Consider the following 24,503-nt stretch of genomic DNA (forward strand, 5'->3'; position numbering starts at 1 on the left):
ATTAAAAATGAACGCAAGTATAAAAAAAAAAAACTACAACTTTTTTTTTTAAAGAAAAATGTAAAGTGGCTAAGTTAGGGGAAGGCAAAAGAAAAAAAGCATTGCTTGTAAACCCAAGAATGTGCCAGTGAAAACTGCTTCGCTCTGTTTGTGTAGGAGGAGTAATAGTCCACTAAATGTTATGGTTTCTAATAATTAGGTTCCATTAGATTCCCTTAAGTGGCTTTTATTGACATTACATCTGTCCATGACGAATAACACTAAAATCAACATTAAAGACAACATGAAATCAAAATGTATTATTTTCTTTAGAACATGCATCAATGGTTCATGCGCAATAAGACCAGATGCATTTATTTATAAAGTAAATAGCTTAATGTGCACGATTCATTGATGTATTTTATGAAGAAAATAATAAATTTTGATTTCATGTTGTCTTTAATGTTGATTTTAGTGTTATTTGTCATAGGGGAAAATAATATTAACCAACAACAATCATGGCCACTCTAAGATCCAATGTTCTGAGAGGTAAAATCAAGTCCACATCACATTACTTTCCACTAGTTTCATTAGGAAATAAGTGGAAATATGTCATATTTCAAACGTGAAATGTGTTGTGAATGTTTCATGTTGTCTTTAAAAAAGCTGAAGTCAGCATGTATTGATAATGTACGCTTAGAGTTAAAGGGGACAAACTGATCTGAATGTAATAAGAATGAGGAAGGAGTCTACGGGTTGCATTAGACACTCAAACGTGTGGACTATTCTGGGATCAGATACCTGAGGGACTCAATGAACGTGGCAGCTGATGGGTCTCCCATCTACTGACTATGACTTGACATGGCCCACCTGCATTCTGTAATTCCAAATGGGGGTTATGATTATGGACAGATTTTGGAAAAACAAAGCCCACTTTGGCCATTCAAACCAAAGTCTCACTCCCGAAAAAAGAATATGAGATATAGTCACCACTTTCTGCCAGCCAGCCAGTCTGAAAAGTGGACTGATTAGTCAGAAGAAACACATTGGCATTTTTCAGTGTTTAACTAGAGATCTCCCGGTTATTTATATATACGTACAAAAAAGCATGGAAAATCCTTGTACTTTAAAATGTACACCTTAAAATGAGATTATTTTTCTCGCTAATACTTCCCTAACTATGAATACCTGTTTCTAAATTCTTAAATCTTGGTGAAAATATTTCCGCTATAAATTCTAAAAGAATATTTCTGGCCGTGAGATAACAGCTAAAGTGTAAATATTATGTGTGAAGGACACAGCATGTTAGGAGGGGCTCGCAGGAAACCTGTTCCAGAAATGTCATTCTCCAAGAAAAACAAAAAAACAAAAACTACCCAGAACTGAAGCTGGAGTGGAGTCCAGCTAAAAAGAGATTAACAGCTGTGGGGAGAATGACCTGGAAACCCCCCCCACACACACACTCACACAGAAGGAATTCAACAACTTAAAGAATATTACATTTAATTACTTGTACCCTAAGAAATAAAGATGATTAAAAGTAAGCCCTTGAGGAATGTTTGAAAAAGACAACCCACATATCCCACATGTGAAAGAACTCTCTAAAGAAAATCTACAATCATACAGGTATAATAAAACAGCTGGACATACTCAAGAAAACCACAAATGTATATCACAAACAACAGATACTGCATAGATTCTGATATGCCTTTAAGAGGCCATTCACACAGAACAGATTTTTATATTTCATTGTGCTGTTTTTCCATCATTTTGCATTCGTGTTTGACCGGTGGTGATCATATCTCTTTCAGCGTCTCTTTCAAGACATGTCGCTCTAAAAACACGGCGTTCAATAAGTTCAACTTTAAAAAAAAACATGTCTCAAGGCCAAGAGCTTTTTCCTTATTCCACTGCCCACGTCTCATGTTTTGAATCTGTTCAGTGTGAATGGACCCTAACAGAATTATAAACAACAACATCTATAAATACATATACAAGCTGAGACTGCTCTTTAAAGGTGTTGGGTAATCATTTCATTATTGGACCTTTAAAGATTAATGTGTGTGAACCTTCCAGAAATCACTTCTATCATGTTTGTTTACTAGGAAAAGAAAATCTCACCTTAGATTCCAAAATGAATCCCTTGAAATAGCGATATTTGGTTTCACCCCCTCTAGGAACCTGAACGGTTGCTCTCCACAGGGTGCTGGGGTGAGACCAGACACAGAAGACAAATATGTGGGTCAAGGGTAACTGTGCATGTGCTGGAAGGCAAACACAAGATGGCATTGCACTTGTACCCATCCTCCTTTGCTGGCTGTAGGTTCACGGCTTTTTGATGACACCAGCTGCCCAGGGTTTCACAACTGCCAACTACTGCGATCACCTCACCTGATAAAGAAACAAAATAGTTTATTTCTCTCCTTTGTGCTAAGCAAAGGAATGTGTCTCCAGGTGATACAGAAGAAATATTACATTCTTTTCAACACGATCATATTTAAGTATCATATGTCAACATTTGCAAAACAATAAATACAGACACGGGTTGTATTTGTGATGCAATAATGCATGGTTAAAATAATAATGCTTATTATTACCAAAACATTTCTTGTATTATTAATTTCTATATTACACCTATTCCAAAAATACACTTTTAATGGTGAGACTCTGTAATACGTTTCTTTAATAGCATTAGCACATTATTAAATTATTTTATGTATTTATTAATTTAGAATAAATGCCACATCTATGGCTAAATCAGCAGTATTATGCTTACAATATAATTTCAATACATTGTTTAACATAATTTAACAATTTTATCTTAACAACCAAAATACAAAAATATACATACATACATAAATCATCAATAATAACAAAGGTAATAATAGCTATAATATTGAATTTTTCAATGTAATGTATGTTTAAAATTCTAAAGTTATTCCAGGATAAACCTTTTTAAAAATGCCAATTAATATATTTTCTGAAAAAATTTAAAAAATTACTTTAATAAATGTTCATCCATAAAAATTTAAGTCAGCATTTGTTAAAAATGCACAAAAGATTACTGATCTATCCTGAAGTTAATAATAACTTAACAACACTTATTATTAACTAAACATTACTTTATTCAACCAAATATTACATTTCGATTGTTAACATTTTATAAATGCTTTATAACAACACTTTATAAAAACCTGTTACTCTGTGGATAAGCGTGTCTGCTAACATAATAAAATGTAAATGTAATGTATAACAGAATAACTTTAATAACAATCACATTATTACATCACGTTATATAATGCTTTAAATCACATGTACTTAAATAACTAGAACCATAAACACGGTAAAACTGGTTGACCAAGTTTAAAACAGCATGCAAACCAAGTGACTTAAAAATCTGAAACTGTCATTATTTTACTCAAGTTCAACGAGATGTTCTCAGTTCTATGAATAAAGCATCAATGTTGCAACTTCTTTAAACTAAATTACCTCAACATATTAAATCTATATAGCATGTTGGTCAATCATAGTATCAGAACACACATTCTGACAATTCCAAAATGTCACATTTACATTATTTTAATTAGACTTGATTGTTTTTATTAATAAGAACTTTTAAAATGACACAATTAGTAAGTGGCTAAAAGAATATGAATACATATTTCACAATTGAACTTCTGATTGATAATATAATTGGTAATGACTTATTGTTGAAAGCTGTAAACGGTGTTATACTTTTATTTAATTATTCCTCTTACCCATTGCTGTGGTCCCTCTCACTGTCAGAGTGACTTTAGTGCTGTCCATGACTGACACTCAGGCGGATGGAGAAGAGAATGAAGTGACCTAAAACACAGAGGGAAAGAAACACATTAGACAAATCTATGCCAAGTTAACAGCATCAGATGATCTGTGGTCTGATACCTGCCTGTAGAACTGCTGTGCACTTTTAAACCACCTCCTGGTTCTTTAAGAATACGTTACATTACAAATGTATTTTAATACGCCCTAAACATCAACAGAAATAGTTTCTACTACTGCTGTACGCAATATTAGAGAGGGTAATAATGATGGTATGGCAGGTCCTTGAATCTAAACACGATCTTGAGAGCTGAACGGAAGCTTTCGCCACGTTTGAAGAAACTCGACTGTTTGAGTGGAGGAAGCTAAATCAACACGGTCTGAACCGGTTGCAGCCGGTTATAGTCAGTAACAACAACACCCGGTATCCGAGGGTGTTGCTCAAAACATAATAGGCTGCCTACATAGAAAACACTGTTAAATCTAAAAACGCTAACTTACCCAGTTAGGGAGCCCACTAGGTTTTGAGACGCAGCGAAAACGTGTAACGTATGTGTAGCGTAAAACGAAATGTTCAGCGTACATTCAGTGTCGAGTCCAGCCGATACAGTAATTTAAAGCATGATAAGGGGACAATTACCTGAGTTTAAAAACAAATATCAATCTCCAGTACCGGGAAACGTTAATCGTGCGCTGACGTGCCCATGTTTACATTGCACGCGGATCTCTGCGAGCCCGGTAATGCGGCACTGTTAACAGTGAACTATTTCTTAAAAGAAATGTATCGAGGTATTCGGCTTAAAATGATTACGTATCCCAGTTATGTGAATCTATGTGCTGGCTGAAATAAATAATGATAAAAAATATTTCAAATAGCGTTGAGAAGGTTACTTGAGGGAGGGCTCGAATTGGACAACTTGACTCCGCCTTCTCTACGTTTTCTGGACGCATGTGATTGGTGGAAGAAATGATTGACGTTCGATGGGCGAGGCTTCTTCGCTGACGTACGTGTTGGGTGGAGTTTATCTGCGCAAGCTGATGTAACAAAGTAACTAATATTAAATAAATTCATAAACAGCCATTTTTTATTTTTACCTCTTGACAAGTCATGACATTCAAAAAAAATCTAGATCCGCGATTTTAACGATGGTAGGCTCTGCTTGTTAATTATATTAATGCGAGTTATAATACAGTGTTACTGCTATAGTATTTTTATATTGAGAGTATCCTTGCAGGGAAATAAATTCACTGCACGCATGTGATTGGTGGAAGAAATGATTTACGTTCGATGGGCGAGGCTTCTTCGCAGACGTACGTGTTGGGTGGAGTTTATCTGCGCAAGCTGATGTAACAAAGTAATATTAAATAAATTCATAAACAGCCATTTTTTATTTTTACCTCTTGACAAGTCATGACATTAAACAAAAATCTAGATCCGCGATTTTAACGATGGTAGGCTCTGCTTGTTAATTATATTAATGCGAGTTATAATACAGTGTTACTGCTATAGTATTTTTATATTGAGAGTATCCTTGCAGGGAAATAAATTCACTGCCATCCAATTGGGTGCATGGCCATTAAACTTGAAAGCACTGATACTTCTATAGCTCAGGTCAGAGGTCACCTCACAGTTTTTCCATATTTTAAGACTAATTAATTCCATAGCTGGTGAACTAATAAATAAATTAAGCAGATAAAGTTCATGTACTCAAACAAACAAGGCAAGTGATATTTGAAATTAAAATTTAATAGTATATGTGTGTGTGAAATTGAAAACGTTAGAAAGGTCAGATGAACTTTGTAACCTGTAAAATGAGGATAACGGAGACATTGATTTTTCCAGTGGCCCATCTTTCAGCAGAACTGGTTGCATAATGACGTGCCTCAGCAGGACAGAACACAGTCTGGAACTCTGTGTTGCATAACAGAGGTCAGTCGGGCACGTGCATGTTTAAGAAAAAGTTTATGGGAAAACAGAGTGATAGAGTGAGAAAGTTCAGAACAGCATGACATGAATTCGTGCAATGCAAAGATAAACCATTTCTTCAGTCATAAATTACTTTTGCTGTGTCCTTGATTTCTTTATGATGGATGTTTGCTGGCCCCGGTAGCTCTTCCTGTTCCTGCGTGAGCCATTGAAAGGTAAAATACAATTGGTCTTTTGAAAAGAGGGCTATTGCTCCCAAAATGGTGAATGCTGGGTACTAGCATAACTGAATGGATGAGACCGCAGGATTATAAATATTTAATGAGTCAGTCTCTTTCTCTCTTTTACCATGTTTTCACCCTCCCACTATTTGCCCTGTGAATGAGATAATAGACAGATAATGAATAAAGTGTGTGCCTAGAACCGGTTTTAAATGGTGAATTAGTACAGTGCCAATTCCACCCCCAAACGCATACAAAAGAAAAGAATTATAATGAAGCTTTTCAGAATGCAATTAGTACAAATGATGTTTTTCTTGGTTATTTTCATGCTTGTACTTTCAAGAAAGGAGAAGTAGTGAGAACTCTGGACAACTTTCATGTGTGACAAAGAACGCTGAGTTCTACTTTTCAACGTTTCAAGACTTCTTTTGGAAATATGCTGGGAAATGTGATTAAGGGGTTTTTCTGTCTGAATAAGCCTTTTAATACAAAGAAACTTTTACAGAATAGTATACGTGTGTGAAATTGAAAAGGGTAGAAAGATCAGATTAAACGATAACGGAGACATTGTTAAAACTTTTAATACAAAGAAACTTTCACAGAAGTACTTGTATATTTTTTTGCCTCTATTCAAAAAGTAATATGAAGAATCACAACATATTATTAAATATTAATTATATTATAACTATTATAATTTTAATTTTGTTGTTTTGTTTTTAACCATTGAATTGGATTTTTATCCATTTATGTAATAACTCTTTTTCACACATTAACATTTTATTATTTTGATAATTTTCTACTTTAAACAGTGCAAGATCTGTCTCTTATTTAAGTAATTACGGGCAATTCAATTGCAAGTAGTTAAATTTGGTGGGTGTTCATATTTTTCAAGAAATAGAAATACTTTGTGTTATATACACTATACCTTTCAAAAGATTGGGGTCAGTAAGATTTTATTTTAAAGAAATTAATGCTTTTATTCAGCAAGGATGCATTCAGTTAATTAAAAGTGACACTAAAGACTGCAGTAATGATGCTGAATTCAGCTTTTCATCACAGGGATAAATTACATTTTAAAATATATTAAAATATGCAACAGTTATTTTAAATTGTAATACTATTTCACAATATTATACTGTATTTTCCCATCAAATGTTTGCAGTCTTGGTGAACATAAACTTCTCTTTATATTTATACGTTTCTAAGAGGTGGTTGTGGTTCTAGTATAATGAAAAAGTTGAAATCATATATAAAAGATTTCAGATTTTGGAAGGAACAGCTTCACCTAGTGGAGCGATGGGTATAATGGCACTCAATTCATATGCTGCAGTGTAGCCTATCCATTTATGCATACGTTTGCAACATTCATTCATCTTTTTCCTAGAGATGGTGAGTGTGAAGATGAAGGATCATGGTTTGTAGCCTTTAAACCAAAGTACCTCTAATGTATTCAGAGTTCAGTGGAGTTTCATAGCAGTTTGAGCAGATACTGTGAAGATTAATTCAAGGCATAAGCATTCACTTGAGCCGTCCCTGTAAGAAGAACTGAAAACCACCTGAATTTTTCAGAAAAAAAAGTGTTTGATCTGCCACACCTCGGCCCTAAAAGTCCTATCCCGTTAGCAGACTACTAGTTTTAAAAAGTTGTCTCTTTTGTGGTTTCTTCACCAATGTTGAGAGTGTTGTACATAACAGGAACAACAACCATTTTAAGCAATTCTAATAAAGCTGATTTGCTCTTTTGTATTTTTGCAGAGAAATGCACAGATCCTCATTGTGAGAACCACCAAATTTAGAAAGATATTCAATTCTGCAAAAAGTAGAAGTAGAAGCTGACACAGTTAAAAGTCTTTTGGATGTTGTGACATTTTATATACCACTTCTCCACAAATGATTGCTATTAAAGCAATTCTCCAAGTTTGATCAACTCCAACCTCCAACTATGATAAACTTTAAGTTATTGGATAAAAACAACAATAATAATAATATCACTATATAGGGTATAATAGACTTTTATGATATGATATGATAAAAATATAAACATGCATATATATATATATATATATATATATATATACATATGTTTATGTGTGTGTGTGTGTGTTTTTCTTGCCCTTTATGTAAAAAAAAGTCAAATTACTTACTTTATAACCCTTAATCAAACTCAGTTTGTATAGATCCAGCAGATGGCCTGCCATGCATAATGTCACCATCAATAATAAAGAGAGACGCTGCCAGTGTGAACAGCAGCATAAGTGTTTTAATGTAGATCAGATGCCATTATAATGGATCTGACATCACTCAGAGGCCATTTGCGCTTCAGGGCTGCATGCGGTTTGCTTCATTTGCACATCAGATACTAGACGTTGATGACAAGTCTTTATATGTGACCTTCACATTTCAATTATTTTGAGAGGGGCAAGCAGAGGAGGCTTCAAACTATGCATGCGAACAAATAAACGCAACTGGAAGTCCAAACATACACAGAATAACACAAACAACACAACAACAGAAACATATTCACTTTGTTCGTCCCTTGCACTTTTTTGTCGTAGGTCATACACACAAAGAATAACCACAATGCGAAAAGCTATCGAAATCAGAAAATGAGAGATGTGATTAAATGCAGTTCACATTCAGTTACATGAACAAGTGGTGTGATTCACTCTGAATGCTCCCATTGGCATTTTTAAGACTAACTGATGTAGACTGTTCACTGAATTAGAATTAGACTGGTATTCATGTAATTGAATAACATGGACAAGCCAGAGGGCTCGTTTCAATCTTAATTTTGCTCTGTTTCAAGAGACTAAAGTTGAACGGCCAAGTTTCTTTCCTGGGTCATTGCGGTTATACAGCACCTTTGTAACTTTATAATAATAATGCTAATAATAATAATAATAAGCATTTATTGTAAAAAATGTAAATATGTCAAATTCATTTATATGTGCCAAACTTCCTGCTGCCAGCTGGTGGCGCTATGACTATAACTGAATATTGGCATGTAGATGTCTTCAGGCCAGGACTCTTACCAAACTTGTGAAGTGCAGATCGAACATGGTATATGTTTTAGTTAGTGTAAAACGTGACATATCCTGTTGCCAGCAGGTGGCGCTATGATTATAACTGAATATCGGCCTTCAGATGTCTTCAGGCCAGGACTCTTACCAAACTTGTGAAGTGCAGATCGAACATGGTATATGTTTTAGTTAGTGTAAAACGTGACATATCCTGTTGCCAGCAGGTGGCGCTATGATTATAACTGAATATCGGCCTTCAGATGTCTTCAGGCCAGGACTCCTACCAAACATGTGAAGTTTGGTGCAGTTTGGACATTGCATGTTTAAGTTAGAGTAAAACAAGTAATTTCCTGTTGCAGTGTTGGGGAAAGTTACTTTTAAAAGTAATGCATTACAATATTGCGTTACTCCATAAAAAAGTAACTATCTTGTAAATTAAAAAAGTAATGCGTTACTTTACTAGTTGCTTGAAAAAAGTAATCTGATTATGTAACTTGCGTTACTTGTAATGCGTTACCCCCAACACTGGTTGCCAGCAGGTCGCGCAATGATCATAATGGAATATTGGTCTTTAGATGTGTTCAAGCCAGGACTCTTATCAAACGTGTGAAGTTTGGGGCAGAACGGACATTGTATGGCTGAGTTACAACAACAACTTTTTCCAAGGCAAAAAATCTAAATTTGTCAGGCCGCAATGGACACGCCCTTTAGCTAAAACTCAAGATCTTCGCAATTTAACATCGCAAAGGCCTTTAGATTAGACTGACCAAATATAATGTTGATGTCATTAAATCTCTAGAAGGAGTTGGTTACAGCGTAAAAAATGTCACTTCCTGTTGCCAGCAGGTGGCGCTATGACTATAACTGAATATGGGCATGTAGATCTCTTCAGGTCTAACATATACTTTTCTCTTCATTTAGTTTCACACAGCAGTGAATGCCGCAGGTCATGCTGGAACACCAGGCTGATGTTTATAACCTCCTCAGATCATATTATCCAAATGGGAGATCACATCCGTAACCTGGAGACATGAGGGATCAGTCTGGTGCACAGTGTTCAAATGTCAGATCTCAGTTAAACACCTCTGCCACTGCGAGTTCTCATCTGGATCAGGACTGCAGAGGTAATCGGTGATGTCTGATCGATTTCAGATAGGGCACCGGGGCTGCGATCAGCTGATAAGCGTGACCTCGGAGGGTAATTGATGAATTAAAGGGGATCAGCAGGTCATCTTTGATGTGGAAACTTTTGGAAGGATTGGATTAAGTCACTTAATTGGCTGATATTGTCTTGTAAAGCAGATGCTGCTTATCAGAATCTCTCATTTCATCACCCTCTCCCTCGAGTCCTTAATCCATCAGATTATCTGAAAGACTCGAGGCTGAGATTATGAACTCTCTGTAAAATACAGTTATTCTCACATGGTTCTGCAGAATGTATTGCAACTGTTTCTGTTGCTGCATGTTTGCAGATTTCCAGTGTGACCAAATCTACTGGTTTACATCAGGGTTATTATAGTAAAACTAAAACCATTGAAAACATTTTTGCTACTTAAAATAATATAAACATGAACTAAAATAAAATCTGGTATAAAAAAAAACTCACTGTACTTCAGCTAGTTGTCCAGGCAACATTTCACATTTTCATTTAGATAAACTCGATGTACTAAAATAACTAAAACTGAAATAAAACACTATATAGAAATTTTAAAATATAAAAATGACAAAAGCACACTGCAATATTACTAAAACTAACTAAAATTACAATGAACACAGAAATATATATACAAAAAAAACAATTCAAAGTATTTAATATTAGAGTTTTCCTTATAAAAACGTTATTCACATATTTATGTGTTGATTATATACATGAATATTAAAAATATAGAAAATCAACTGAAAGAAGTTGAGCAAAGATATTTAGCATTTTACCGCATAAAGTAGTTTATTGCACTTATTATGGCGAAAAATTGCATTGTCAATTTGCTGGTAACATCCTGTCTGCTGTGCATAATAATCTAATACCTGAATAAAAATATCAAGAATTCAATTTTAATGATGGATTGGCACTTAGCCATCTCTACTGAAAAAGTAAAACTACAAGATACTAACCTATAAAGACTTTTTAAAGATTTCTGGATATTCTGACAGTACAATTTAGATCTTGGTATATATATTGTGGCATATATACAGATACAAATATTGTGTGTGTGTGTGTGAGTATATATATACCTTTTGTTCCCAAGTGTCAAGTGTCAACATTTCTATTTAATAAACCCTCTGCACACTATTACACTTAGCTCCAGTGTTTCTCTCTGGATGCTCATGTACTGCACCAAAGTAAGTTTGCAGTGAAAGAAACTGCTGCCTGCATCTTAGATAAAATATAAAGCGATTTCAGTGGATAAAGGAAGAATAACTTCTCTACTGAGCAATTCTACAACTTCAGTTTCTCTATTGTAGTTGGCATTATCTAGTCTGTCTGAATGCTTCAACTCTCACACATATTCCTCCCAGGGGCTTTTATAATGAGAACAGGACTCAAGGCTGGAAAAGTGCAGATGTTTGCAGTCTTTCTCGGCACCTGCCTGTCTCACTTTGCCATTGTATATCTACTTACTGTATGCATTTCTCAGATCAGATGCTGTGGTACATTAATAAATACACACAATTGCCTGCATGATCAGCCTAATTGAAATACTACTGTAAACTTCTTTTTTTTTCAGCAAGAATGCATTAAATTGATTGACAGTAAAGACTTGAACATTGTTACACAAAAAATATATTTAAAATAAATGCTGTTCTTTTGAACTTTCTATTCGTCATAGAAAACGTGACTTGGTTTCCACAAAAATATTAAGCAGCACAACGGTTTTCAACATTGATAATAATCAGAAATGTTTCTTGAGCAGCAAATCGGCATATTATTATTATGATTTCTGAAGGATCATGTGACACTGAAGACTGGAGTAATGATGCTGAAAATTCAGCTTTAATCACATTTTAAAATACATTCAAACAGGTATTTTAAGTTGCAATAATATTTTATATATATCATTGTTTTACTATATTCTTGATAAAATAAAGGCAGCCTAGGTGAGCATTAGTATACACTTCTTTCAAAACATTGAAAATGATATATACTCTTACATTAAGAAAAGTCCAAATCAGCTCTGAAAGGTGTAGTAATTGTTTGCTGTTTAAATCTATATTTGGATGCTTTTAATCAAATACATCAGGGTTTGGTCTGGCAGGGATATCTGCTGAGGTCCTGATCTATGTTAAAAGGATGCTACATTTGTGTGTTATGGGACAAGAGATTATTCAGTCCCAGATGATCACAGAGCAGGTTGCAGCAGCTTCTCATCGGTGAATGCATAAAAGAGCAGTGCTTTCACTGCACACCTGCAGCGGTGCTTGCACTAGAACAGAAAGCACGCGGGTCTATTTTATTTTTTTGCACCATTTACCCTTTAAAAACACCTGAACTCCCTAAACCTGCTCAAAGACCTGTTGTGGTCACGGTTTCTTTTACCTAATTTCTCCCTGTTTTGTTTGTTGGATATCCGTCTGATGCAGACCAGACTCACAAGAAGAAAATGATCTGTGTGTCAAATATAAATAAAGCCTGAGGGTGCCATATTGGCATATGAAATATAGGCTACTATTTGATATTGTAAATCAATGAATAACTCTTACCTGTGGCAGTTAGCTGTTCTTAAATCTTAAAGGAGTTCAAACAAATGAATACAGTATTATATCTTTTGCATGTTTCAGATCTGAAGCAGTTTGTGATATAATCCTCATTTTAAGAAACTATGTATTGAAATATGAGTTTTAAAATAATTCTAACTGTACACTGAATTCTAATGAGGTGAATGGCTTCTGTTTCTTTGCCAAACGTCTGTTCTGGAAGAATGTAAGTTTGGTGAGCTTATGGCAGCAGCAAATGCACGTGTACAGCTGAAATTCCACTCACTTAACTGTAGGGGCGCCAAAGTCTCAAAAACACACAACTATACAAAAACGAATTAATGGTCATATAGCATTTTAGTATATGAAAGTGAGTGTATGTACAATATTTTTTATACGCCGTATTTATTTAGGAGAAAATAGGAGCTTCTTCTGTGCCGCATTATTTTATAGACTGTGACATACAGTGGGTACGGAAAGTATTCAGACCCCCTTCAATTTTTCACTCTTTCATATATGCAGTGTATATGCTGACAAAGCACTTTGGAGTTTCATGAGGAAGCTGTCACACAATATACTACCACCCAGCCTCAGACCACAGGCTATAGCGAATACAAATTCAACAATATAGCTCGTTTTATGATGCTGAGGATCCCAAAAAAAAAAAGAAGAAGAGCAAAGCCAAGAATCTTCTGTCGGCCACTGCTTTTGTTTCTGCATGCAAATGTCTTTGATTAAAGCCAAACAAACCTGACAATATTCGGGGGACGCATCTGAGCTCAACTCAATTAGTAAATCAGCTAGTACGTACTAGGTAGCCTACACTTTGAACCCTGCATCTTATGCTCCCTGTTTATCGTGTCTATATGCGCAGCGATGACTCCAAAAGCTTCACTCTTTTTTGGACTGAATAAATTATGAGCAAGGATTTCAGCTTTAGAGGAAAGATGTCTGTATAATTCATTGCATTCGAGCTTCACAAGCATGATGGATATGTTGTGTTTTCGTTTTCTAAGCGTGCCAGAGGTCCGGATTTCCCCGGGGAGGGAGAGATGACAATAAATATGATAAATACTGGGATGCTACAGATATTGCTTGCTTCGTGTTTCGGTTTATAACACAAAACAATAATGCATGTTGAAATCCACTAGTATGGTGAGACGGCTATGTAATTATCACTTATTTATTCATGAGACTCATTATGCTGTCTTTAATGAAAAGACATTTATCAATGCTTCTCAGAGTCGGCCTGATAGTATCATAGCTCAGTCAGATATCGCATATGTCAGGTGTAATGCCGAACAGCAAGTTGAGTAGTCATAAGAAATACTTTTACGTTTTTGATTATTAAGAAAATGTTTCGTTTAAACATCTGAAATTATATACATCTTATATGAGCAGCCACTTCTGTGACATATCAGTCACCCACACTTAATTACAGATGTACTGTAATAAATGTGAATGACTAAACTCTTAAGGTGAATACTTATATTTTGTGCAAACTAATGTTAGTCAGCACAAAACATCCTAAAGAAACATTAAGAAAATGAAAGAAACTTTAATAGTGAACACACTAAGAGATGATATGGAAAACATTTTTAATAAATATACAGTTACACTGATAATAAAACATTTTTATGACTACAAAATTAGGCTAAAAACAATAGAAAACATGTAACTTTTAAAGTACAGCTAAATGTTTAAAATAATGAATGGTTTAAATTATTATAGGTTACAAAATATTACTCTAAAACCAATTTTTACTTTAAAACCAATTTCAAGTTTTACCTTGAAATATCACTTTTGGAGGAAGTAGAAGACCGAGATGTGCATTTCTTAGCGTAACAATATAATTACACCTGCTGTCAGTTACTTCATTGAATGGTCTCACATGAAAATGTAATGGCAAATTACCTATCCTTCTTGCGCGTGAACCAGAAAACATCGCCACTAGCTTCCCTGTCTGGTTTTGACAGACTAAAATGTGGCCCTTTCCTTGTTCTGCTTGTGTGGAAGATAAATCAAAGCTTATTTTTTTTACATTCTGCATCTCTGATCAACTCCTGACTGCCCCGTGACGGTCCCGTTACCACAGCAACTACAGCATCCCAGGTGCAATCCTTCTGCTGAAACTCAGAGCACCTGTACCAAACATTAGTTTGCATTTTCACAATTCCCTCATGACACACACCATCCATGAATGAAGTGGGCGTCTAAGAGTTGCACAACATTCTGTCCGATTTCAAATGAGATTGTTTATTATTTTGTACAATAATTTACAATGAGAATTATTCAGATACGATGAACAATTAAATAAATATTGCACTGCAGGATCTCGCAGAGATTTAATGACTTCTTATTGAGTTGTTGGTATTATATTTTTTCTTGTAACTAAATACACAAGATCACTAGCCTGAAATGTATCTCAAATGACTGGAAGGTCACGTATATGGTTTATAAAATAAGTCACAAAGACCAGGATTAGTTTGCACACTTAGTATAGCCTACTCTATACTGTTTTATGTAACTCAACACATAAAACTCCTGGGCTGCATGACACAGCTGAATATGAATCAAAAAGTATAAATAAATGCACCGACATGACAGCCTACTTTTCAACGCCATACATAGGCTAGAGTGGAAGATTAGAAAATTTCATTAAAGTGGGGGTGGTGGGGTCTCATTAAGGTTTCACTTTAGTCGTGACGTAAGCAACTCACGAGCTCAGACCCTGCGTGTCCCACCGCGAGCTTAAAACAGACGCAGCGCGCGCTCCGAGCTGCAGCACGCGGAACGGAGCTCCTCTCTGCTGCTTGAGACTGCAAAGACAAAAGCCGTTTCGGATAACATCAAGAGCAGAAAACATCTGTGCGCATCATGAAGTTTGCCGCTTTAGTCTGCTTGGTTGTTTTCTTTGCTGCAGGTAAGTGTACACAAAGAATCATTGAATAAATCATTTCAGCACCATGGTCAGCGACAAGACAGTTTGCTGCGGAACAAATAGTAGATCACGATGGAAATTTTCGTTAAGCGGTTTTTGCACGAGTAAAACGTATGGATAATTGGTGATATCGAGATGAATAAGCTTTCGCATTGCGATTTGCACAAATATAATTCAAGGCTTTTACTATCCCAGATGGAGGGTCCATACCAGTTGATCAGGACAGCCAAAGAGAGGACCTGGTATGCTGTAGCTTCTATGTCTACAAAAAACAAAACAAAAAAAAAACAATGCATTTATTGTTCTACTCCTTTTGGTTAAAGTACATACTTTAATTTCAGCTTACCCAGTGTTTAGTTCACATCCTTTCAAAGGCGCTGTATAAGACCGATGATACTCCACTGCATCCAGAATGCAAAAACATCCTTACACCAGGTACGTTACTTTGCACTGTCACACTGTGTTGCTTTACTGTGTTATTGAGTAGAACATTTGATTTATTAGCAAATGAACTCAAATGGAGAAATCTTATCCAGGTTATTTCTAGCATAACTCATGTTTGATCTTACATCTAAATCCATTCAATTTATCATTTGGACATATAACGTGAGAACAGTCAGACTACATTATCGTCACATGCAGTTTCTAACCTCAGTACATCGTGCTTGGTGGATGAGACTGTTATAGGTCAGTGGTTTCACTCTAAGACTGTGGAATAATAATTGGATGTATTCATGCAGTGTATAAGCAATGGAGTGAAAATTAGTTACAAGTCATTTGCATGTGCATTTTTTGTGCCCATATTTATCTCTCCATTAATTTAGGATCAGGTCATTCCTCAGTTGTGAAAAAGGAGGAAGACACTCTAAAACCGGCTCAAGAGGAACTTAAAAAACCAAGAGAAGAGTCTAAAGTTAAGGAGGAGGAACTCATAGAGGATCTTCTCAAAGCTGACAAACGGGAGGAGCTGGATGACGAACGTAGCCAGGAAGAGTTCCCAAGTTTTGTTAAAAGAAGAATCAAAGACAGGCGTAAGGAAATGGACGATGAACGGAGCCAGGAAGAGTTCCCAAGTTTTATGAAAAGAAGAATCAAAGAAAAACGTGATGAACTGGATGATGAACGAAGTCAGGAAGAGTTCCCAAGTTTCTATAAAAGAGGCAACAAGCATAAAAGAGAAGATCCTGATGATGAGAGAAGCCAAGAGGAATTTCCTCAAAAAATACATTTTTCCGTCCTCTACAAGCGTGATAATCCCGATGAGGAGCGCAGCCAAGAGGAATTCCCTCTATATGAATATAAAAGGAGTCGTCTTCAGACCAGCAGAGAAAAACATGAAGAGCCAGACTATGATAGAAGCCAAGAAGATTTCCCAAGTTACACCCACAAAAGAAACCATGGGGATGGAGAAGAAGAGGATGAGGAGAGTGAGGAAAGAGAGAAGCGGATCTGGAAGCCATCACATAGATACCACCACAAGAAAAAGCACCACAAACGCAATGAGAATGAGGATTTTGTAGAACCAGACTATGATAGAAGTCAAGAAGTTTTCCCAAGCTACAGACAAAAAAGGAGTCATTGGGATGGTGGGCACTACAAGCCAAACGAACACTTGCTGAACGAGCAACTTAATGAGGACTTAAACTCTCAGGAAAAGAGATCTGAAGAATCAGAAGAGGTAGACGAGGATATCGCAAAGCGATACTGGAAACCCACCCATAGATACCACCATAAGAAACACCACAAACGGGACTCATCTGAAGAGGATTATAAGGAAAGACCCCTGGAAAAAAGGAATGAGGACTCAGAGGAGAGTGAGGAAATGGATAAAAGGATCTGGAAGCCCACACACAGATATCATCACAAGAAGCTTCATCACAAGCGTGGCGACTCCATAGAGCTTGAGGATGAAAATGAACCCATCTCAGAGAAGACTCACAGTCTCCATGACTCAACAGACAACACCTTCAAGCGCCATTCACCTAAAGAGGAAAAACAGGAAATTGTCCATGAGCTTAATGAAAAGAGGCATCCTTTAACCAGCCAAGAGGAAGAAGATGAGCTGAAGAAAGGGCACCAGAGTTCAGCAGAGGAGAAGCAGGACAGGGAGGCTGCATTGAGGTACCTAACCAAAAAGAAGAATGAGTTACAGGAACGTCTACTTAACAAAGGTGATGTCTATGAGAAGCGTTCCCCATGGATTTACAGAGGATACTACCATCCAGCCTGGTACAAAAGAGGCCATAATGTGGCTGAAAGTACTGACCAGCACCCCTACCATAAACTAGAGGACCTCGCCGAGACTCTCCGGTACAAAAGAGGCCTACTTACTCAGGAGGAGTCACCCGAGGAGGAAAAGGGAGTCCCCCAACAGAAGCTTCTCACACCAGAGGAGGTATGGTCTGATCTGTCCAAGTGACAGTTCACAGTTTTTGCACATTTTGTCTGAAAACACACAATTTTTGGCATCTCCCTATTCTGATTCAACTCAGAAACTTGTTCGTGGAGACACCAGGTACAGGACGGCTGTGTCAGATAAGAGATATTCAAAATGTGCACTGTTAGGGAAACTTTGGGAATGGTTTGGGGACCAATGCACTAGGTCTTCAAACCTGCTCCTGGAGACCCACTGTCTTGGACAGCTTATTTCCAACCTGCTACAACACACCCGCCTGTGATTTTCAAGCAATCCTCAGGTGTATTTGATTAGGTCTGGATCTAAAGTCTGCAGAGCAGTGGGACTCCAGGAGCAGGGTTGAAGACCTCTGCACTAGGTTTCACAATCCCAATTTAACAAATGGACCCACTGAGCCCTAAAGTCTACATGTTAAATTACAAATGGGAATAAAGAAAGCATTCACTCACCCAAGTCGTTTAGTACTAGACAGGGACGTATTGGAAGCAAAGAACAACATTAACACAATCAAGACTTGCTTCATGGAGCTCTTGAAAAACAAGGCCAGATTTTCCGCTTGAAGTAGCTTTTCAGTATCTCTGCTTGCTAGACTTCAACATGGATAAGTTGAGTGCCTAAGAGAAGATGTGGGTAGACTGTAACTCTCCTTTCAGTTCTTTAGACCATGCAACTCTAGCTGCACCAAAAAGCAGCAATTACCTCCTAGCATCTCTCCGGTGACTACTTAAGCCAAATGTTGTGCTATTACAAGGACATCTGAGTTATCTGATATACCTGCAAACTACGAAGTAATATTGCATTTACTTAAGGGTTTAGAGGGATGTGCTAAGAGCATAATTCCTCATCATCATGACGGGGATATTGAATAACTAAAGGTACTTCCATATAACTTTCCTACTGGGAATGTGGAAACAGGATATTTCATTGACAAGAGCAACCAAATTTCTTTCAATCATAAAGAAACAACCCAGTTTATGCCAGACTGCAACAACGGCAAAAACAACACAAAACAACTCTGGGGACTGATTAAGGCAATTGTTTTTAAGCATCACTTAAAAGAGTTATGAAACATAAGTATGCACTGCATTTAATTCTTGTTCTTTTCTTTCATTTAAAGGAACTTGAGAAACTGGCCTCTGTGGATCAACAGATGAAAGAGACAACTTAATCATTCCTAGAACCAGCTGAAACATCATCTTCTTACGGTGCCTGAATTGATTTTCAATACGCTTTATGTGTGCTTACTTGGGCTGCTTTAGATGAATGAATTATTATATGTCGTACCTGATTACAACTGCATTATACTTGTTATTAGTGTAAATCAGCATTTAATGTGAGAGTCTTAGAAGCAAGACAGCCTATAAAAGGGAAAAAAAGCTTGATAATGTCATGTGCATCATTTTTCTGTTTATTACATTCTAAAATAACAAAAAAACAAAATGACCAAGTACTATTGACTGCAAATTTGACCGCATTTTTGAGCATGCTACTTTACAACTGTAAAAAACACAGTATGTTGAAAAATTACCGTTGTTCTTTATAATCTTCAACAGAACCTCTGCTTACTTGATTGTTTGCATTTAATAAAATGTGTAATTATGGGACCAAAGCCGATGAATGCAGTTATCATTTGTGTTTTGATGCTGGAAACCTTTTGAAAATGATTAAAACACATAAATATACGGTTTACTTGTGCAATGATGCATTTTGTAAGCAAAACTTGGTTATTCGCCAAGTGCAGAGGATGCCGAAAAAGCAGCATGTCTTCCTTCCTCCACATCTTGCTAAAAAAATTAAAAATAAATAAGGATGAGAACATTTCTGTAGCTCTTAAATGCAAATCTTTTCAAAAAGAAACAAAAAACAGTAGCTAACAGACTCTGAATAATAAAGTCGTGCAAATCATACAGAGCATAAAGCACTGGCTGAATGTGTGAGTCCAACACTGATTTGGTTTCTTCTCACTTAAGTTAAACTAAACTAATTGCCTAGGCAGAACTAATCTCATCCAGTTTCAGCCTCTTGGCAACAGGCTCCTCTGATTTGTGCTGATTCCTAGCTTTGGCAGAGTCTGCAGCGACCGTGGTTCCTGACAGGAGATACCCTCCACCTCCACTCATGAGCAGCACTGGATGAGTCCGGTTGGGCAACACCTGAAACAATGATACAGAAGTGAATAAGAAGTCAAAGCCTTCTAGGGGTGGGTGGTAAGACCAAAATCTTATTTCACAGCGCGAGTCATCTAATATAAGAGTAATTACATCGAAATGTATCTGTTTTTGCTGGAAATACAACAAAAAAGGTTTACATATAAATAACCGTGCCAATGCGAATTTTAGCATAACTGAGCAAATTAAATAAATACATTTCTATTTTTTATATTTTGAACTTGATGTACAATACCGTTCAAATGTTTTTTTTTTTATGTTTTATGCTTACCAGGGCTGCATTTATTTGATCAAAAATACAGTAAAAACAGCAATCATGTGACATATTATTACAATTTAAAATAACTGTTTTCTATTTTAATACATTTTCAAATGTAATTTATTCCTGTGATACAAAGCTGAATTTACAGCTTCATTACTCCAGTCTTCAGTGTCACATGATCCTTCAGAAATCATTCTAATATGCTGATTTGCTGCTCAAGTAACATTTAGTATTAATATTATATCAATGTTTAAAACGGTTGTGCTGCCTAATATTTGCCATACATTTTTTCAAGATTAATATAAAGTTCAAAAGAACATAATTTAATTGGATTAAGATTTTTTTTTTTTTGGAACAGTGTAAAAGTCTTAGTGCCTCAATACAGTTTATTGTATTGCAGCCTCAATTTAATGCATCCTTGATGAATAAAAGTATTAATTCCTTTCTAAAAAAAAAAAAAAGAAAAAAAAAATGTACTGACCCCAAACTTTTGAAAAGTAGTGTAAACAAAAACGATTAATAACAAAAAGTCTGGCATTACAGCAAAAACAACAGTCTGTGTACAGGATGAAGTAGAGAATTACCTGGTAATGCCTGAGCCAGGAATCTGTTAATCTGAGACTGATTGCTCCTCCTTGTTCCCTGAGTTTTGTGTAGCACTCAATCAGCGGCTGTCCAAACCAGATCAGACAGTAAATATTGCAGTAAGCACTGAACTCAAACTGAATATACAAATCTTTTTAAAGCGATGGTACACCCTGCTTTTATGGTACTATGGGAACTTGACAACAACTGGCAAAATCTACTTCATGCAAAATACATGTTTAGACATTTTGCTAAATAACAAGTTTGGAAGAACTGCCTCTTGAACAACACTTGCTAAACCAATCCGTTTTACCTCTCTGTACTGGCAGTACACTACGAACGGTCGTGATGGAGCTATGAACTTCAGCAGACCCATTAACACAGGACAGGGGTGGAAGCGACTAGCAATCACCAACCTGAAACAAACAAACATTTCAATCAGCTTGCCCATATTAACTAGGTGAATCCCTGGAAGACTGCATACAAAACAGCTTAAAAATCAATACAAAATATGACACGTCAAGACTCATCAATATCACCATACATCACTTTCATGAACAGTCAGTCGCATGTTTTCCTCTTTTGAAATCATATACAAAATGTGCACTTAATCATGCTATGGACTACCAAGAGATTTGAAATGTTTATGAGTTTTAAATGCATTTAGGGCTGGACAATAGAGTTAAAAATAATATTTTTCCTATATAACAGAAAGCGGGTTTTTTTTACAACACAAAACATACCCATCTGCATTTCTGCCCTCTAATAGAGCTGCAGCTGAAGCTAACTTCTTCCTCTTCTCCTCCATCTTCACCTTTTTCTCTTGAGCCTGTAAGGTTAGAAAGACCAATTAAATATGTGTGACGTTTTAAAATAAACTCTTAAAAGACACTTTTCCCACCATGACTAGTTTCCCATTAACAATGTTCAGAAGTGTATATACAGGCATCACACAAAAAGTCTGTTTTTGCTTGTTCTGTTTTCTTCACACATCCCTTTTCACACATTTCACCTCAAGCTGCTCTTCTTTTAATCTTTTGTCTGCTTGGCAACGATGTAGAGTTTTGAAAACTATCAAAAGGACAACATTTTTGATCATTGTGAAAATGACATCACAACAGAGGAACAGTTGTAATTTGGGTACAAAATAAAAAATAAACGTTTAGTTTGTTTGTTATTTAGTTTGTTTATTCAGCTGTTTGTTTAAATTATTAAAAGAAAATATTTATATTTATTTAAATTATAATAATATTTTAAAATGGAAAGTTCTGGGCTTGGATCAAATACAATGCATTTGTAAATAGCTTGTGTTTATTTAGCTTTTGTCTAAATGATGACATTTTTAAAAAAATTATAATATTTAGAATTATTTAAATTATATTATGTTAAAAAGGTGCATTTTGGTTTTGGACCAAATGTAACACATTTTTAAATAGTTTTTTTACATTTAAAATTAATTATTATTTAGATCATTTAAATTAAATTCATATTTTATAATGGAAAGTTTAGGTCTTTGATGAAATATATATTTTTTAGCTTTTTGTTTGAATGATCATATAATTTGATATAAAAAGTAATTATTAATATTTAGAACTATTTCAATTATATTTAGTATTTTAAAATGGTATTTTATAAAGGTTTGGCCTTAGACGACAATAAAAGCAAAAGCAGGTTTAATGATGTAGGCATGAAAAAAGTTTCCAAGACAGTTTCCATGACACAAACTATTAATAAAAAAATAATAATTTTTAACAATAATCATATTTTTTTATTTTTTTTTTAATGTAAGTATTCAAGTAGTTCCAGAAACACCCAACCATGATGCGATATATGCACATAAAAGTCGTGGGGAAAATCTTACCTTCTGTCCTCGCAGTCTTTCTCTCTCCGCTCTCCTCATTTCTTCTTGCGGGTCGACGCTAACCTCCATGCTCTGAGGTTCTGAGCTCTTCTCCTCAGACACACCTGAGGTTTCCTGAGAGGACTCAGATTGACCGTTCCTGCTGCCATTGGACTCAGAATCTGCGTCCTTCTCTGACAGATCCAGGGTTCCCGCCAGCAGAGTGTTAACTTTGCATAAAGGGAACTCATGCAGCGTCTCATGGAAGTGTGACGGAAAGCCGAAGCTCTCCATGCCGGCTCTCGTTGGCCCTCCACCAGGATACATCTGAATCACTGAGCCAAAACCTGAAAAACAGAAACATCTGGATCATCAGCACAGTGTAATAGTGGTTGACTAATATAAGATTTTCTAAATACGAGTAACCAAACAGTTGATGGTCTCCACTGTTTTTTGTCATACTATGGAAGTCACCAACCCATATTCTTCAAAACAGCTTTTTAAGTTCAACAGATGAAAGAAACTCATACAGGTTTGGAGCAACTTGAGGGTGGGTAAATATGACAATTTTCATTTTGGGGTGAATGATCCCTTTAAGTAAAGTGTGATTACCTCCCATTCGCTCCATCACCGAGCCCAACACAAGTCCAGCACAAGTCTCAAAAACAATGATTTTACTGCCAGCGTGGATGTTACCCAGAGTCAAAATCTGAGCCATTGTGTCGTACCGCAGGTGACTAAAATAGACAAAAATATTTACAATAGAGTATAAATATGTGTGTGTACACACGAGTATACTTAAAATATTTCCCTAAATAAATAATGGTGCAATTATTTAATTTAACTCATGGGTTCTAAAATTGCATGAGGATGAGTAAATGATTGAAGTATTCCTTTAAGTTCACATGCCATATTTTCCCTGGTTCTCTGCCGTGGTACATCATGGCAAGGAGTCGAGTGGAGGGTTTCAGGATTGTTACGTCACTCTCGTACCTATATACATAAAAGCAAAGTACTTCTTATAAGAGTTATATTTTACATGTTATTGCTAAAATATGTAATAACAATGGTTTAAACTCACTTTTTCTTTTTCTTCTTGATGTATTTCTCTTGAGCAAATTCAGTTTTGTCCTTGAATGTTGTACTGTTGTCTATGAGCTGCTGAACAATCTCCTTAAACACACATGAAAGGACATGCAAGCTAAATGTATTTGTAACCTCATAAGAACACGTAAAAACCTTCATCAATAACAGCACAAATTGTCCAGCCTGCTGTCGATATATATGAGCAATATCACTCGAGTACGAGAACGATACCGGCTCTATATCAGCATGGCTGTGATTAGGCCAGAGGCATGAGGCCGCACGCCGAGTGCCAGAGGCAATCACAGCCGCTGATATAGAGCTGGTATCGCTCGAGTACGAGAGGAGAACCAGAACGAACTGTTGTATAAAAATAAGTAAAGACAATAAATAAGTACATAAATATTTCTACAACTTTCTACAATATAAATACGTTGTATTCACATATTTATATCATGCACTTATAACAACAACTATTAGACATAATACCTAAAAAAAATTTATTATTAAAGGGGTCATATGATGTGATTTCAAGTTTTCCTTTCTCTTTGGAGTGTTACAAGCTGT

At 35.9% G+C, this 24,503-nt stretch overlaps 3 protein-coding genes across 6 annotated transcripts in view; 1 reads left to right on the forward strand and 2 right to left on the reverse strand.

Annotated features, from left to right (window-relative positions):
* LOC107697181 (glycerophosphocholine phosphodiesterase GPCPD1-like) overlaps positions 1–4,702 on the reverse strand; it is a 20,747-nt gene extending 16,045 nt beyond the window's left edge. The window contains exons 1-5 of one of the 4 annotated variants that reach the window (XM_016497858.1): positions 4,421–4,702; positions 3,738–3,825; positions 2,280–2,370; positions 2,101–2,185; positions 781–856 (exon numbers count right to left, since the gene is read on the reverse strand). In XM_016497858.1, coding sequence (XP_016353344.1) covers positions 781–856; positions 2,101–2,185; positions 2,280–2,370; positions 3,738–3,786 — 301 coding nt within the window. In that variant the 5' untranslated portion in view covers positions 3,787–3,825; positions 4,421–4,702. The other 3 variants (XM_016497859.1, XM_016497856.1, XM_016497857.1) reach the window with 3 other exon arrangements.
* Positions 4,703–14,969: 10,267 nt separating this feature from the next.
* On the forward strand, positions 14,970–19,607 carry LOC107697183 (trichohyalin-like). Its single transcript, XM_016497860.1, has 5 exons — positions 14,970–15,564; positions 15,778–15,824; positions 15,924–16,017; positions 16,407–17,977; positions 19,116–19,607. Exons 1-5 carry the CDS (start codon positions 15,519–15,521, stop codon positions 19,164–19,166), a joined length of 1,809 nt encoding a protein of 602 aa, XP_016353346.1. The 5' UTR covers positions 14,970–15,518; the 3' UTR covers positions 19,167–19,607.
* An 85-nt stretch (positions 19,608–19,692) lies between these two features.
* LOC107697184 (tRNA (adenine(58)-N(1))-methyltransferase non-catalytic subunit TRM6-like) overlaps positions 19,693–24,503 on the reverse strand; it is a 6,256-nt gene continuing 1,445 nt past the window's right edge. Inside the window, exons 4-11 of the mRNA XM_016497861.1 lie at positions 23,935–24,026; positions 23,763–23,846; positions 23,466–23,590; positions 22,875–23,200; positions 21,757–21,842; positions 21,327–21,429; positions 21,013–21,099; positions 19,693–20,151 (exon numbers count right to left, since the gene is read on the reverse strand). Coding sequence (XP_016353347.1) covers positions 19,987–20,151; positions 21,013–21,099; positions 21,327–21,429; positions 21,757–21,842; positions 22,875–23,200; positions 23,466–23,590; positions 23,763–23,846; positions 23,935–24,026 — 1,068 coding nt within the window. The 3' untranslated portion in view covers positions 19,693–19,986. The remainder of the gene's footprint in view (positions 20,152–21,012; positions 21,100–21,326; positions 21,430–21,756; positions 21,843–22,874; positions 23,201–23,465; positions 23,591–23,762; positions 23,847–23,934; positions 24,027–24,503) is intronic.

This window comes from Sinocyclocheilus anshuiensis, unplaced genomic scaffold, assembly GCF_001515605.1.
Source record: "Sinocyclocheilus anshuiensis isolate Anshui unplaced genomic scaffold, SAMN03320099.WGS_v1.1 scaffold38, whole genome shotgun sequence".
Taxonomy (NCBI): Eukaryota; Metazoa; Chordata; class Actinopteri; order Cypriniformes; family Cyprinidae; genus Sinocyclocheilus; species Sinocyclocheilus anshuiensis.

Coding starts and splice junctions, on each gene's coding strand:
- LOC107697183 (XM_016497860.1), top strand. CDS start 15,519: ATGAAGTTTGCCGCTTTAGTCTGCTTGGTTGTTTTCTTTGCTGCAG. Junction 15,565..15,777: donor GGTTGTTTTCTTTGCTGCAG/GTAAGTGTACAC, acceptor TTACTATCCCAG/ATGGAGGGTCCATACCAGTT. Junction 17,978..19,115: donor AGCTTCTCACACCAGAGGAG/GTATGGTCTGAT, acceptor TTTCATTTAAAG/GAACTTGAGAAACTGGCCTC.